This window comes from Vanessa cardui, chromosome 9 (genome assembly GCF_905220365.1).
Source record: "Vanessa cardui chromosome 9, ilVanCard2.1, whole genome shotgun sequence".
Lineage (NCBI taxonomy): Eukaryota > Metazoa > Arthropoda > Insecta > Lepidoptera > Nymphalidae > Vanessa > Vanessa cardui.
Window position 1 is genome coordinate 7,744,212 of NC_061131.1, and position 16,471 is coordinate 7,760,682.

At 29.6% G+C, this 16,471-nt stretch overlaps 1 protein-coding gene across 1 annotated transcript; it reads right to left on the reverse strand.

The window, feature by feature from the left end:
* Window positions 1–213: 213 nt before the first annotated feature.
* LOC124532550 (putative carbonic anhydrase 3) lies at window positions 214–15,137 on the reverse strand. Its single transcript, XM_047107501.1, has 7 exons — window positions 14,916–15,137; window positions 2,609–2,653; window positions 2,324–2,488; window positions 2,076–2,214; window positions 1,664–1,769; window positions 1,036–1,263; window positions 214–897 (listed from the first exon to the last, which is right to left on the reverse strand). Exons 1-7 carry the CDS (start codon window positions 14,959–14,961, stop codon window positions 652–654), a joined length of 975 nt encoding a protein of 324 aa, XP_046963457.1. The 5' UTR covers window positions 14,962–15,137; the 3' UTR covers window positions 214–651.
* Window positions 15,138–16,471: the final 1,334 nt, after the last annotated feature.

Genomic DNA, 16,471 nt, shown 5'->3' on the forward strand with positions numbered 1-16,471 from the left:
CACTACTGAAATAGATGAATATATGGGGACTAGTATGCAAAATCATCTTAATATTTTATAATTAGAAGTCACTAAATAATAGAAACAAAACATGATCAAGATTTTGTATGATGTGTAAAATTTGAAAGGGTAAATTAAACTTCAGCATTTTAATGACAGTCTTCATTTTACTACAGCATTGATGAAAAATGTTGCCATGATTGGTGATTTTTATCGGCCATGAATGAATGAATGAATGACACTGGTTTATATTAAAATACATTAGTAGTCAGTTAAAATTAATTGAAATGCTATTAGCGTAGCATTTTTAAAAATAATAACATATGTCAGTACTATGGATGTTATGATATCTAGAATTAACTTAAATAATTGTTCTATAAATCAAGAAAAAACATAGTTTCATTTTATCACAGTTTATCATTTCACAAATCAGCTTTAGAAATAGCAAAGTAAATGTCTAATTTCATTAAAAATTAAGTTATAATATTATATACATCTTAAAAATAAATTTCAAATAATAATACCATCAGTACATCACTATAAAAAACATGTCGTTGATTATCCTCTATGGAAATCCAGGAATCTATACACAATGTTTTACACCTACTATAAAGCACAAAATTTTAACAAAATAAAGATTCCATTTAAAAATCACCACATTATTAACAATGTACAAACGAAAATGTACAGATTTATTCTTACAATGTTACCGTAATTATGACCTTTTTTCCTACGGTTAGTTCCAGCATTAGCTTCATCAGGATCATCAATCTCATTGTAATTAAAGTAATTATTGTCTACATTATAGAACACTACTCGATCGCCGATCGGTTGTATTGGTCTGAAGTTATGCCTTATTTTTCCATTCGCTGAACGCAATTCCCTGAATGCTTCAATCTGTAAATTTTTAAATAAATAAATATTTATATAATTTCATATTTTATATAAAAAAAATATAAAGTAAGGAAGGCTTTAAAACTCCAAAATAATAAGGGGAAAATAAAATCTATATTTAATCATAATAATAATACTCGCCTGATCATGTGCCAATCTGATTGGTTGTTCAAAATCGAGCCATATCACCACTTCAGAGCAAGGTGGAGTGGTTAAGGAACCTCTGTAAGTAAAATATCTCCGCAGGTCCAAAGGTAAAATGTTGAGAAATGAGAATGGCTGACTCATTACGATAGTTGTGTGAGGCTCCGTCACATTACCCAGAGCAGACGTTATATCATCATAAGCTGGGTGCTTGTGGCGATCCAACTGTCAAAAATTAAATAAAAAAAATAATAATAATTTACGTAACTTCCAATAACACTTTGTAACACTTTGATAATGTTCGTTGCACCTTTAATGTATGTATTTTAAATGATAAATCATCACTCATATTTCTATTTAAGTCCTACGTTTAATTAATCAGAGGAGTCATAAGTGTATTAGTCAAGTGCAAACACTTTCACTAGTGTAAACACTTATGTTGGTACTCGTTACTACTGGCAAGTGCTTAATTATTATGATATTTAAGCGAATAACTTTATCTATACTCTAATACTCAGTAACTCTGAAATCTTTTTGTTTTGTAAATGAAAATAAAACATTTTTTTCATAATAAATGTTTGTTATACATTACATATAATGTATAGATAATATTATTAGAACACACCTCATAGAAGAAAGCGAGAACTGCAAGGCCGTCTGAATATTTGATTGCTTGTTTCACGGATTTATATTCTTCTTTGTAAAAAACCATATGCAATTCCATTGGAAAACTGAAAAATACAATATATGTCGTCATTAAGATCATCTGTGGGCGAATATTTGTTATCAGTGAAAATACACAACTTACCTAAGTATATGGACTTTGTTTCTTTATAAATTAAACAAAGTTATGAACTATTTTAAAGGGCGTGAAGCGTAATCGAGAGAATTAACAAAATGTATTTGAACTTGTAATATTGCTGTTCAAAAAATATCGTACGTATCTTTTTAATACATTTTGTATTTACATTCTATTTAACAAAGTTTTCTAAAAATTTGGAGAAATAAATCAAAATAATTTTAGTAAAATTGCAAACCTTCGATGGTTGATTTTGTCTTCTGAACCGAAAGTATCGTTGTCTCCCCAGTGGAAATGCATCTGACTAAACACGTAGGCACCGTCCAGAGGGCCTCCGCTAACCCGTGGGTGAGGCTCGTTTTCGACTTCAATTAACACTGGGAATAAACATCAATTTTAAATCCTACCTAAAAGACTATAGTTATGGGTTATATGAATTGTGTATGTAGATTGTTATTTTGATATAGATCATTTACTGTTTTTTACCTGTGTGTCCATTGTTCGTGATGTGTACGTCATCTATGGAGTCATCGAAGCCGACGAACGCGATATCCGGCAACGCCACTTGCTTAACGCGAAGCACATTTATATTAATCGGACTCTGATGTTTACCTCTACATTCCTGGTACCTATCTCCCCAGTACGTGGGACCTAAAATATATAAAGTAAAATTAAAGATCACAGTTCAAATACAATAGACGTCAAAATTGTGTAATTTTAAATATCAGTTGTTTACTTAAAGAAATAAATTCGTAAGTAGGTATACCATACCAATAACTCCATCGTAGCCGAAATCCTCGCACGCATGCTCGGGTACTGTAAATAAATAAGTTTCATTATAAACTACTCGATTCTGTTCGACTTTTATGTAACGCTGACAAAACGCATCAAAAATTTCACGATTATCGATTGAGTAGTTAAGAGGTGAAAGCGTAACAATACACACTAGGTACCTCACTTTCCCATTTATGACATTAATTAAAAATGAGAGGTTGAGCAAAAGCTTCAAAGTACAGTTCAGTCAGAATTATTAAACACAAATAAAAAATACTTTAATGTATTTATTAGTGCTAGGTTTATCCGAACGACATTTATAGAACTATATCGAAACGAGAAAAATTAAGAGCACGAGGGGTGAATGACCTCTTTAATGGGGATCAAGTTTACTTCGCACCAAATTTTATAAAAATCGGTTTAATGGCTTAGCCATGGAAGCGTAACGGATGGACATCGTTGCGATGACATTTATAATATAAGAATGCAGTTTGCATTTGCATTCTTATATTATAAATATGCGTACCACATGGCCTATCTTTAGGTAGAAACACATTTATAATACGTCCCGCCTATTAGACGAATTTATAATAAAAGTCAATATTACGCAAAATTCCGCCTTCAGAAAGTGCAAATGTCCCAATAGTTGATTGAATACGTAGGTTTACAGACATTGCTAAAGCCTTATTGCAATATTTAATATTACGAATTTCTAATATTAAACAGAATTTTATTCTTGGTCAGGATTTATTTAATGTCCTACTCTAATTTCGAATACGATGTTTGCCTCTAATAAAAACGAAGTTACCTATCTAAGACAGTTTTCTAAACATGACCAATAGTTATTGACCAGTAGTTACTAGTAAGTCAACTAAACAATATTAGAGACCAACTAACCGTAAAATTCAAAGAAGTTTACCTCTTAATCTATGCTCTTAAGTGTAAATTGTTATTCAGCCACCGTAAGGCTCGCGTCACATCTGATCATGACCATATTACTTAACTAGACGTATGATAATAGTATCTTTTAAGGTAATGAGATGATGACCGTAATTTGTGAAATTACGTTCTCAGCGAACCTAGTCGACTATCTCTTATCTCCCGGCTTATCCCGAAGCGGTATATTGATCGAATCAGACAATTAATTAGTCGTATAAAAGTAGTTTTACTCACTATGATTCGATTCGATTCGATATATTATGATTAACATTTACCAAATCACAATCATTATTGTACTGTTATCTTGCAGAATTGACCAGTCTGTGAATCGCATGTAATTTAGCAAAGTATGTCATGTTCTTTTGTATTCGACTAGCACCGGAAAATTCCCCCTTGAATTACGCAACTATACATATATATAATAGAAAAACGTGTTCTATATTAATTGTATGACGCGTTGTTACAGATAAAACTATTAAATATGTGTATATTAGATTGACTTAGGTATCTGTGATGGTTTGCTTAAAAAAAATATTTGAGTGTTTTTTTTTTACATAAAAACAAAAAACATTTTTTCATGATAATATAATCTCACGCTAAAACTTGTTATTTTTACTTATGAAATTCCCAACACATTTTTTTTAATTATATGCAAATTAAAATGAGATTTCCATGAGAAACGTGTTAATGTAAGGAATTCTTAAAACATTCGTTTGATTAAATTTTCATTATTTTAATTCATAATAATTATATATTTAAATACAATAAAATGCCGAATGATAAAAATTATTTGCATAAAATATTAATGTAATATTTACAAAAATAGCAAAAGCTCTATTTCTCTAATTTGAAGAAATTTGTCATCTGCTCAACGTTATTCCTTATTTATCGTCTTCTATTCACTATAGTTGGTTTTATAGTAACAAGTTGTGCACATAACATTTTCTCGCTCGCTGTATATTCCGTCCATCTTGAAATTCTAAACTTTTAAAGTACCTACTTCATTTTCATTGCGTTCACTACTATCTGTAACGTTTAAATTGTTCCCAGGTTTTTTTTTTAAATTAAGATTTTATTTATGTATGGGTATGTAGTATGGTATAACTTAAGCAATTATCTTTAAATATTCATATTTTTATACCTACTTTACTGCATAACTTGCATACTTATCTTACGTAGTAATCTCTCATAAGTTAACTATAAATTGTATCTCTGTATGTATTTTTTCTGCGTTTTTATCATTGTATGACACGATGACTCGATATTTTTATTATTATTTTCAACACAACATATTTATTTGCTTTAAGCAATCATTCACGAGTCTGCAGGTACAATTCCACTTGTAACACTTCTATATTTTAATGACAAACTTGAAACAAAGTTACTCGAATCTAAGGTTTTGTAATATATTGTCACCTTGAGTCGATATTTCAAGGCGTAAATTTTTTATTGAGTTTAGTTTTTCTTTTATACGGTGTAGTACTAAAGTTGTGTTCTATTGTAAAACAAGACAAGTCGATAGCTACCTACTTATGAATAGAGCTCTTTGAAGAAAGTTGAAGAGATACGATAATATAATGCTCCAGAGCTTTTAATTTTTTTTTATAATTTATTTACTTAATATATCAAAGGTTTATTCATATCCTTCCCATGTATCAATCAAAACATGCTGTGTTCAAAAAGATTAAAAATGTTATTTATTGTTATGTAGAACTTTAAATTGTTTTCATATTTACAAAAAATATTTTTTATGTTAACCTAAGTGTAGCATTTTATCGGCTGTTTTTATTTTAAGGCTCAATAGCTTAAAAAAAGTAGAGCAATATTGAGCCATCTCGCTTTAACGAAGCGTATCAAGTTCATTGATAAAAATAATAAGAGTAATTTAATTTTACATTGACCTTCTCTTCTTGCCAACGACCGCGTAACAATTTGGTACATAACTAAACATATTATTATTGGAACAGAGCAATTTTTTTTAAGTATAGCATTTGTCAAATTTACTTTAAATGAGGGTTTTATTTAGTATATTTGAATGGTTTAGAGAAGATTTTGAATAGTATGAAAAATAATGTTCTAATGACTATTATTTAGCATGTATTATATTATTTTGTTTAAGTTAAATTATAATTAGTGCGCCCCGGGATACGATCTATTCGTATATCGTGCCGGCGAACGGCACGACGAGGTTTATTACCTTTATACACCTTCTACACCGCCGCTTTCCCTCCCTTGTGTGCAGCGGTATGCTATATAAGGCTCTACTATGTATTATCAGTTTATTATAATAATAAGAGAATTAATATTTATTTATCAACAAATATCTATGTTTTGATTTATTAATCCATATTGATAAGCAGAAGTATGTTCTATTAAAGTTTGTGAGTTACCGTCATATGAAACTTCAATTTAAAAAATAAGCTTGAATACATCACATCACAATCTCTATTAAAATAGTGATAAGATCTATATCGTTTAACAAATAAATCATAATCTTATAAGAAATATATTTGCCGGTCACGACATCCTATACAATTGCTCTGTATCGTGATAAGTACTCACATTTTATTGATTAATTTTTCAATCATCAAGATTTGCTTATTTAAAATTTTCTTTAAATTCCACGTATTAACGTGTTAATAATTGTTGAATTTGTTCATCGAACTATATATTGTCGATAAAATATTTACATAAACTTTGTGTACAATAATAGCCTCGACAGTTGTTAGTAATCGATTCGATTTGTAGTAGGTCCCATGACATTAATGAGAAAACAAATTAGGTACTTAATAAACGTAAGACCTTAATTCGGAAGTAAGGTTAATTTGGAACAATCTCAGAACAACACAATAGCACTTGTAGTACTTATTGTATACTTTACCATGACCGTATAATGAATGTATCAAGTCTTGCGACACGACGTTAAACTACAATTTTTCTTTCGACTCCTTAGAAGCCTTAAAATTGTTTTAATTGGCAGTTTGCACGAAAATATTACTCAGCTGTATTACATAATCATTTATACTTTCACATATAAGTATAATAAAACGACCCTGAAAATAAAATTGTTAATTTTGTTGTAGAGTAATTAGTAATACTTACTAGAAGTTCCACGAATTGTACATATAATCGTTTAACATTTTTTCAACAAAACCGACCATAATGAAATAAAAACGATCTCCTTTGTCAGTGTATTTTTCACGTTATGACAAAAGATATATAATACGGAAGGCATTTTTAATCTTAGAAAATCGTAACGTAACTTAATTTGTGTTACGCAGTACCAATTTTCTAAGATTAATGAAAAAAAAACCAATAAGAACAAAGTAAGCCGTGCTTGGGTATATTAGAATTAGGTAGGTTGAATTATTACAGGCGGAGATATCGCAGGGTAAATATTGTAATATTTCTTTCTATATAATTATTTGTTTGACTATAAATATCTCGTTCGTAACGTAACAATACACGGGCGAAGTCGGTACGGATAGCTAATTTAATCATAATTATTATAACAAACACGACACAAATAGCTAACTATAAAAATTCCTACCTTGAAATGGAAACTGATAGACTAATTTATTAAACTATTTTTTTATTTAGTCACCTATTTGATATAGTAAAGTAACAGCCTGTACATTTCCCACTGCTGCGATAAGGCCTCCTCTTCCATTAAGGAGAGGGTTTGGAACATATTCCACCGCGCTGTTCCAATGCGGGTTGGAATGCACATGTGGCAGAATTTCGATAAAATTAGACACATGCACCTAACCTATTTAATGTATATATTTTTAATCATTATCATAATGGATTTTAGTGGCTTCAAAACTTACCTATAATGGTTAGGCGTTCGTTAATCAGTGCTGAGCAAAGGTAAAACCAATGATATCAGAAAGAGAAGAATACGTAATTAACTATGTATCCGGAAATTAACATTTACAATATTAATTTCAATTCCCTTACGATTTAAATACATATAGTAATGAATAATCTATATCTAATTTGTATTATAATCATGTACCTAGAGTATATACACTATCGATCTTTATAATCGTATTTTTTAATGACAATATTGTCTTTAGTCATTGATCTCTGCAAAGATCACGTTCGTTGTGCCAATTAACTTTACCAATAATAATTGGATTCTTATAAAAACATAAGAAGTACCTATAGTATTTAATATTATAAGTCAGTTATACGGTTTATAACGTATAGTTATTTATAATTATATCAGGAAAAAAGGCCGCACTGAATAAAATAGCAATGGCACATGCGATGAAACATACTCGCTGCACAATTCATTATTCACGTCATAATGAGAACGGCCGGCTTCGATAACGATTTCTCGTGAAAATTTATACATAAAATGATATATTGTATCTATATTTAACACCTCCCAATATATATAATACCAGTAAAAAATATTATTTGATAATGTATGTATTTATTGTATAAGCAGTAAATGTTTCTAGAATTTTCAACTCATTCTCTTTGATATGTTTTTATGGAAACATGGAGTACATACTTATTAAGATAAAATCAAGATGTGACGTCAAAAATATTAATTGTATTAATGTAGTTAGGAAAATCATTTCAATGGTAACCTTAAACTGAATATTTTGCGTATTTTTGTATAAATTAACTCATTGTTAATTAAGATTTTATATGTTACAAAAGAAAATAAAAAAAATATTCTTACATTTAATATTTTCATTTATCAAATCTTCAGTAAATTTATTAACTCGTATAATATAACATCGTTTGTAGCAAAGGAAACAATTTTTTGTTTCCGTTATTAAACTGAATTAGCGATATATGAAGTCTTTGTTAGGTACTACAAATGTTATAATAATGGATAAGATTGTCAAGATCAGATAGCTTCTCACGGATAGCGCGCTGATTTAATTGCATGTGGATACAGATTAGTTTTCTTGTTTTATATTTAAACAAACGAACAGAAAATATGGTGAGGTATAATATATTAATGCAATACGTTTATCACTGTTTTAACAATCACATGGAAAGGCTTTTTACAAAATACGATGAAATTAACCCGATGAATTCACCTCACTGGCAAAAAAATTATGTATAAATAGCCTTCGCGGATATCAAGCCGTATTTGAACGTAATTAGAATATATTGAGAGTAGGTAAAGTATGCTTTCCTTTATACCCGCGGCCTCGTTGATTTCAGTTTATTACGGAGTCCTAGTTTCGTAAGTCGTATTCAACGACTATTTTTCATAAGTTTTTTTTATGCAGTTTTTAAATTTAATCATAATATTTGAAGCAGAAAATAGTTTGATTTAACTGTGTCAACAATTTCTGCGCTATACCTGAATCAAACAATTTAAAGTGTTATAAATTTTATATTACAAAATACTTTGCAAATTATTAACAACTACATATTATAATTATTTCAACCGTAATAGTGAACGGTATAATTTAAAAAATCTAGGTTAGGAAATGGCAGCGCATGAAGCTGGCGAGTTTTAGTAAAATTAATTATGTTAATGTTATTGTAAATGTTCCACCAACCCGCATTGGAACATCGTGGTGGAATATGTTCCAAACCTTCTTCTCAAAGAGAGAGGAGGCCTTAGCCCAGCTGTGGGAAATATACTGGCTGTTGATGTTGATGATGAAATTACGTTAAAATGAAATTTTATTGATGTTAATACTGAATACTAGTCGACTCATTAATAATTAGCCGCATAGTTATTTACGACTGAATAAAACGCAATTCTTGAATTCGGACTTACATATCATTTTTATACAATATTCCGTTAACAATTTATACATCCTTCATTTATTATTTGAGTCATAAATGTATATTAGGGTAACTGTTGCAGTTCCGCTGATAATTATCTCCTTATCTGTAAGACATTGATGTTTAAACTATAATCGACTTAATGTGTCGATAGAGCGTGCTGTATAAACTGGGAGTAGAGCACGTCTTGCAAGCAATAAATTAGTAAGTCATAAACCAGGTATTAAATACTTGTCAATATTTAACACTATTATCGGTTGCTATATCCGGCTAAACAAATTGACAGTAAAAAAAGTATATTTTTCCATCATACTATGTTAAATAGGTACTAAGTAGTATTATGTTTTCAATGTTTGAGTCGAGTGGATAGAACGTAGGTTCTTAACCAAAGATCGCAGATTAAAATCCAGGCAATCACCACAGAATTTGAATAAATCTCGCGTTGGTGGTGATGAATATTAGGTATTGTAGAATTTGTAGAATATAAATTTATTGTGTTGAAAATAGCTCCAAACCTTCTCGGCTTAGAGTAAAAAAGAGAAGGGAAAACTTTAACACAACAATGAGTTATTTACGGGCTGTTTACTTTCAACAATTATTAAAAAAATAACTCAATTGTATAAAGTAATATTTATAGCCATGCATTCACAAATCCTAATAAAAGTACATATACATATACAAATAAAATAATAAAACTTAATAAGTCTAATTTGGTAAGATGTTTGTTTTAAATAATATATTTTGAATGATGTACGTACTGCGTTGTATCGTATGCGGAGGGAGCGATCATGCCCCTGCTTCATGATAACGATGAATTACGCTACTTTTTCTATTATTACACAAAAAAATTCCATTATGCAAATTATGGTCGTGTGCGTTTTCTTGTCGACTTCGTGCAGATTTTCTACGATTAAATTTCCGATTTCGATTTTATCTCAGTACGAATGTTGATATTTTATTATAATCCAGTCTCTACATTATATATTACTTACATAATATTAAAACACGTTCTTGGTTCTATTCCAAATTTTGTTAGAACCAAACAAAGCGTCAATACCAAGCCAAGAATTTCTATCGACCGTTGTTGTTAACGTATAAATCTATTTGAAAAAAAAAGTATTTCTCAGAAAATCATCAAACGGCTAGATTTGGGATGTATGCTTAGATTATGTCAAATAATAAGTATAACATGAGGCATAAGAAGTTATTTATTCTATTAATAAACAAGCTGTAAACGTAGAAATCATTAAAGGTAAATTTAAATAAATTATTCTTTTTCAGGCTTTATCCTGACATTGTATTATATCTTTGTGTTATCAGTCTTACCAAAGCGATCTGCGTTACTCGGACTGACTATATTTCATTTTATTTCCTACCATGACAATAAGTAATTAAGATTACTTTTATTTACATCTAAGTATATATAATATCAATATAAATATTGCTTCCGGCAATGATTGTCTAAGTGCTTTATTATGAAAATGACGAGATATTTTTTTCTTCATTGTGGAGCTGGAAGATTTAAAAATGCTACTCTAATTTCAAATGCTAAATAACAGAAATAATCATTCTTTCCTACCCTCGCCGAATCTTAAACAATATAATGATAGCCTTGAATTCAATACTGTAAATTATAATATTTATTGCATGAGATAGTATTGTTTGCTGATGACATATGAGCATGTGATCATTGATGTATCTGGTGATCCAGTACACTGGTTAAGTGTCAATAACTTACTTTTAAACAGTAAAAATACAATGTATCAATTTTACTGCTCTAAACGTGAGATGTGCTAAAACGTGCTTCTAAATTCACCCTTTAAAAATAGACTGTAACTGTAACTGATGTAGATCCGCTTGACAGTTATTTCTACAATATAATCTTACGGTATTTTACTTTGGAGTAATGCAATCGATATCAAAAAGACTTTTGTCCTGCCGAATAATAAAGACTTTATAGACGATAGCACACTTTGTAAATAGAACGATCACCTCTTCCGTTTCAAGTAATAAAAATTGTACTTATGTTATGTGGATAAAAATATATAATCCTGTTGAGTATGGGAGTTCTGAATAATTTCTGACCGAACCGATAATAGTTTTTTGACACTCAATAAGTTATTCTTATCCTTCTATATTTGAATAAAGATTGTTATTTGCATATAATCTGTTGTAAGTTATATACATTATTCTATAAAATTGGAACTCATTTAATTATGGAAACTAAACGACTTTTAATGGTGAATAAAAACGTAGGACCAAGTATCTGAACAAATACTGGACGAAATAACTTTATAACTCTCGTTATCATATCATTAGTAGATACATTCAAATTACTCATACCTATACCGAGGATCAGGTCATAACTGCATCTCGCCACAGATGGAATTCGTCGATACAAAGACGGCTTTGTTACTCATAAAGTTATTCTCTACAATATCCGGTATAATTAGCATTGACTAAAGACTGTCGTTATAATCAGTCTACGATGAATTTTAAGAAGAGGTCATTGACATATACTTCATAAAGCTAAGAAGTTAGACGTCGTCGTTATTCACTATTCTCCTATTCAGTCGGTACTCTAAAATACAATCTACTAAATATGTCGGTATTACTCTTATTAACACGCTTTTATTACCTGGACATACGTCCATTTTTCAGGTATATTATTAAATATTAAATAATTTTTATCTCATTGGTCAATGTACATAGTTGCGCCATTTTTCAGGAAAACAATATTTTAATATTTTTGTCTTGATACACTAACCAGGATAGCCATTTAAAAAGAATACCATAGTACATGTCAACATAACGTTATTCGATTTTTTTAAGTGTACATTTTTAATAAAGCAGTGTTTCCGTTCATCATTTACTGTTAGCCAGTGATTTTCAAAATGTAATACCTAAATACTGTAGAAAGTCCGTCCTCCGCTGGTGATTTCTACAATTATTTTGTGCAAGTTGGCGGAATTGTAAGCTTAAAAGAGAAAACGTAACAGACCTATCGACCAATGTAACAATGAATGAAGAATAAACAAACCTAAGATTTACGTATACAACGCAATTTTCGAATAGCTTGCTATATTCAGCACTACAAACAGTTCTTGATTAGTGTAACATATAGTGTAGGCAATTTATATTTTAATCTATGCCTTTTTATGGTGTAATAACTAAAATCTAACACTATTTTACTTAACTACTTATAACCACTTTAAATTGATTTTCAAATTCGTTGTTCAAATAAATTTTATTTTAGCTCGACCAATTATATACCAGAGAATATAAAATATGTAAACATTGTTATGTTTACAAAAAGATAATAATTTCTTTATAACATTATTAAGCCTTAGCATAAGATTTTACGATTTTTTGGGTCGTTTTTCGAGCTGTTTTTTGTAGGATGAATGGTCAAGACAAGATAGTCTTGTTAGCACAGAGTTAGCGGCCTTTAAGGTCGCTCAATTTTACATAGTATTATTGTTGTCCTCCTGATAGAGTACGTTCACTGTGCCTATTCTCAAGGGACTAGCCAACTACGTAGGACAAGTGGCTGCGCAATAAGAAGGGCAATCTCAATATTCCAATATTTTAATACCTACTCGATAAATTAATTGTTCCGATACAGACTTACTTTTCGAGGCATGGAAGAGTGAGAACTGTCAATTTGTAAATCCCGGCAATATGTATATTGTCCGGAAAACTCAATACCTTTTATCTAGCCACTAGACAGCTAACATGACATTCGACAGTGGTCTACAATAAAAGTGACTCAATAATTCTTAAAATTTCCACTTAATCGTGAACAACTTAAACGTTTAAATCAATTGTGTGCATAACACTTCAAATCTTTATTTTCTTTACTATAAAGACGAGTAATCGTTTTTGCGTTAACCGTTTGAAATATAAAAGAACGTTTTATTTTGTAATTATAAATTCATGTTTCCTAATGCCTAGCTACAGAAATTTATAAGAAAAGACGCAAGTTTTTTTTGTACATAATATACGAATTTCCAATTATCAAGACACGTGTTAATCATACATTACAATCAAATATATAACTAAATAAATTACAATGAGCTGTCGTGTGACGTATAATGTAAAAGACACACAAACAAACTCAAATAGACTCAATTATCGAACTGTCAAAAGTTATATTTAGAATTTTATAATTGATACAATTTACAAAATAACGCTTTTGTTGAATTAATGTATATTTTTCATTTACCTATGATTTTCAAATAATATTACGAGATACGCTAAAGCGAGTTTAATAGAGTGTACTTCTGGTTATATCTCTCCACTTATTCGAGTGAAAGTGGCTTAGTTCGTACCTGTGATAAAGATTAAAGAGGCGTATTGTTGCGCCAGCGATCTTAGACCTAGATATCCTGTTTAAGTAATAGTCGCTACAGACAATTTACTTTGAGATAAAACGTTGATTGTGATATTTCCTTAACTTACTTTGAAAACAAACTACTTAATTTTGGAAATTAGAAAGTTAACATTATTTCCCAATGTCTGCATAATACATAAACCAAACTTAGAACTGGCGAAATATACTTAAATTATAAAAAATAGTTACAAAGGAGAATAAAAGCATATTTCACAGTTACTCATATTATAATTCTTAGTAATTAATATTGAAATAAGAGGAATGCATTGTAATATTTTCCTTAAACGTTAAAAAAATATGGGATCATTGTTAACTACTCTAAAGGAAAATTTGAACGGACCATAACATCTATCTATTTATTTTTGAATATTTATTTGGATTTGGACATTCAAACATAATTGATAGCGATAAATATAGTATATTATATTTATCATTAACTATGATTTCGTATTTAACTTCTAACAAGAGAATTAGAAAATGAAACGGGCCTTAAGACATAACAAAAAAAATTAGCTCCGGCTCTACCATGGCCACCAAGAATTAAGAAAAACGATGTTACGTAAAATATTTCTTTTGTTGTTAATATTACGAAATTCATTCTTCATATTATATGTTTTTATTTTATTTTATACTAACTCAGGAATTCACTTATGTTATACTTTAGTGAAAGGAGACTATTACTAGTTTATATTTTAGATATTAAATTAAATTAATAATTAATGAAAAAAAAATGTTTCGAATAAAAAAATAATATATAATTACTCTATATATATTACTAAAAAAGTGCATGAAAACCTGTGTACATTTTACATCAAATCACATAAACGAAATCATAAATGCAATATAAAATATAATAACTTTCACTGCTTGATTCTACCGATCGCAAATTTTAACAATTTATTTGAACGCATACTTTTTACATATTTATATACATATAGAACATATTTTCTAAGAGTTATATTTATGTAATTTTAAAATATCATACACAGATGGTATTTTTATAAAACTATTATTTATATAAATACAAACAGTTAAGAGAATATTTTACTAATGACTGAATACTGATGAATAACATCATGTTATAAAATACTATACCATATAACATTGTTTGTATTACAATGAAAGATCAGTGATCTGTTATTATAATTGTAATACATGTTATATATTTTTTATAGCTACATAAAATAAGAAATGTTTTAAACATACCTTGAAAAAGTGCAAGACCGGCAATAATTGTTATTAAAAACCACATAACGGCACTTTTACACAAATAATTTTGACGTCAAAGGCCAAGATGCACTGAAATTGATTTATATTGTTTATTTATGAAACGTATTTCGCATAAAACATATTACCCGGTAAAGAGACAACACTCAACTACGTGACCAGACAACTGTGTGTGACGAACGATGTCCCTGCTTTATAACCGCCCTGTCTTTATACAGTCGACAGATGTTATTGAAGTGAAATTTTCCGAAAAGAATATTAGATTTATTTTTGTTGTAAAATGCTTTATAGGTGAAAAAATTAAACATTTAATATGTTCACATGTATATCGATTCAGAAGATATTTTTTGTTGGATTTACCTCAATACTTTTAATGTTGTTTTTACACTTCCTTTCATTTTAATTTAAAGCCCCTCCATAAAAATATTACATTCGATATGGCACATAAGGCGTATATGTATAAATGTGTGTATATATATATATATATATATATATATATATATATATATATATATATATATATATATATATATATGTAACATTATTTTCCGTTGGTTTCCGAAATCACTTCTTAAACGTCCATCATGGTACGAAAATATTTACAATCTCTCCGACCCCTTACTTATCTAAGAACCAATTTTAAATGATAAGAAAATACATACATAGCGATCACTTCTGTCCATAGCTATAATATTAATACTATAAACATTCCTTTAGGTACTAAATTTTCAACGCTGCCAAACCTAAAATGTTAGGTCTCTTGAGGATCTATAAATAGCTAGTTCACTCCCTTCGGAAGTGATCGCAACACAATACAAGGTATTGTTGCGGTAAAATATTCAGAGACCGTGAAACCGTGATACTCACTGAGAAGGGCTTGTAGATAGATATACTTTATCATTGTAAAGGTTAAGTTATCTGAAACACGTACCTATAAGAGTCCTAAGTAACCGGTCCGTCTCGTAGATGCTTAGTTGTATTATAGGCTTGGTGAGGAGGGTTCGAATTCCGAGTCGTGCCGAGAGGTTTTATTTTCTACAGACCTATCCATCCTAGAGTTATAAAGTTGGCAGTTTTACAATCCGTACTATATAAATCCATTGGCCGTACACTTGAACTTCTTCCGGTCGTTTCAGGTTGTTGTGAGTGATAAATGAGTGAAAAAATATAATAAGAATTTGTTTGCGCACACACATTCGTGCTCTATAATATAATATTAATATTCTGCGCAATTAGTTAATTTTAGAAATCGCTCAGAAGGCAATTTTCGTATTCAAGTACTATGTAAAAATGAACTAAATAAATAGAATAATAACTTCACGCGTTCTTCATATATACCTATAAATAAATAAATATTATAAGACAACATCACTAACATTACTCTGATCCGAATGCTAGCTAAAGCACTTGTGTTATTAAAAATCGACAGTACCACAAACACCCAGACCAAAAACAACATAGAAAAGTAATGAACTTTTTCTACATGGACTCGGCCGGGAATCGAACCCGAGACTTCGGCGTAGTGTACCCATAAA

Excerpts from the sequence above, each read along its gene's own strand:
- LOC124532550 (XM_047107501.1), bottom strand. The coding sequence starts at position 14,961 with ATGTGGTTTTTAATAACAATTATTGCCGGTCTTGCACTTTTTCAAG. Across the intron at positions 2,489-2,608 it reads CGGCTACGATGGAGTTATTG|GTCCCACGTACTGGGGAGAT; the intron begins GTATGGTATACC and ends TATATATTTTAG. Across the intron at positions 898-1,035 it reads TCAGATTGGCACATGATCAG|ATTGAAGCATTCAGGGAATT; the intron begins GCGAGTATTATT and ends AAAAATTTACAG.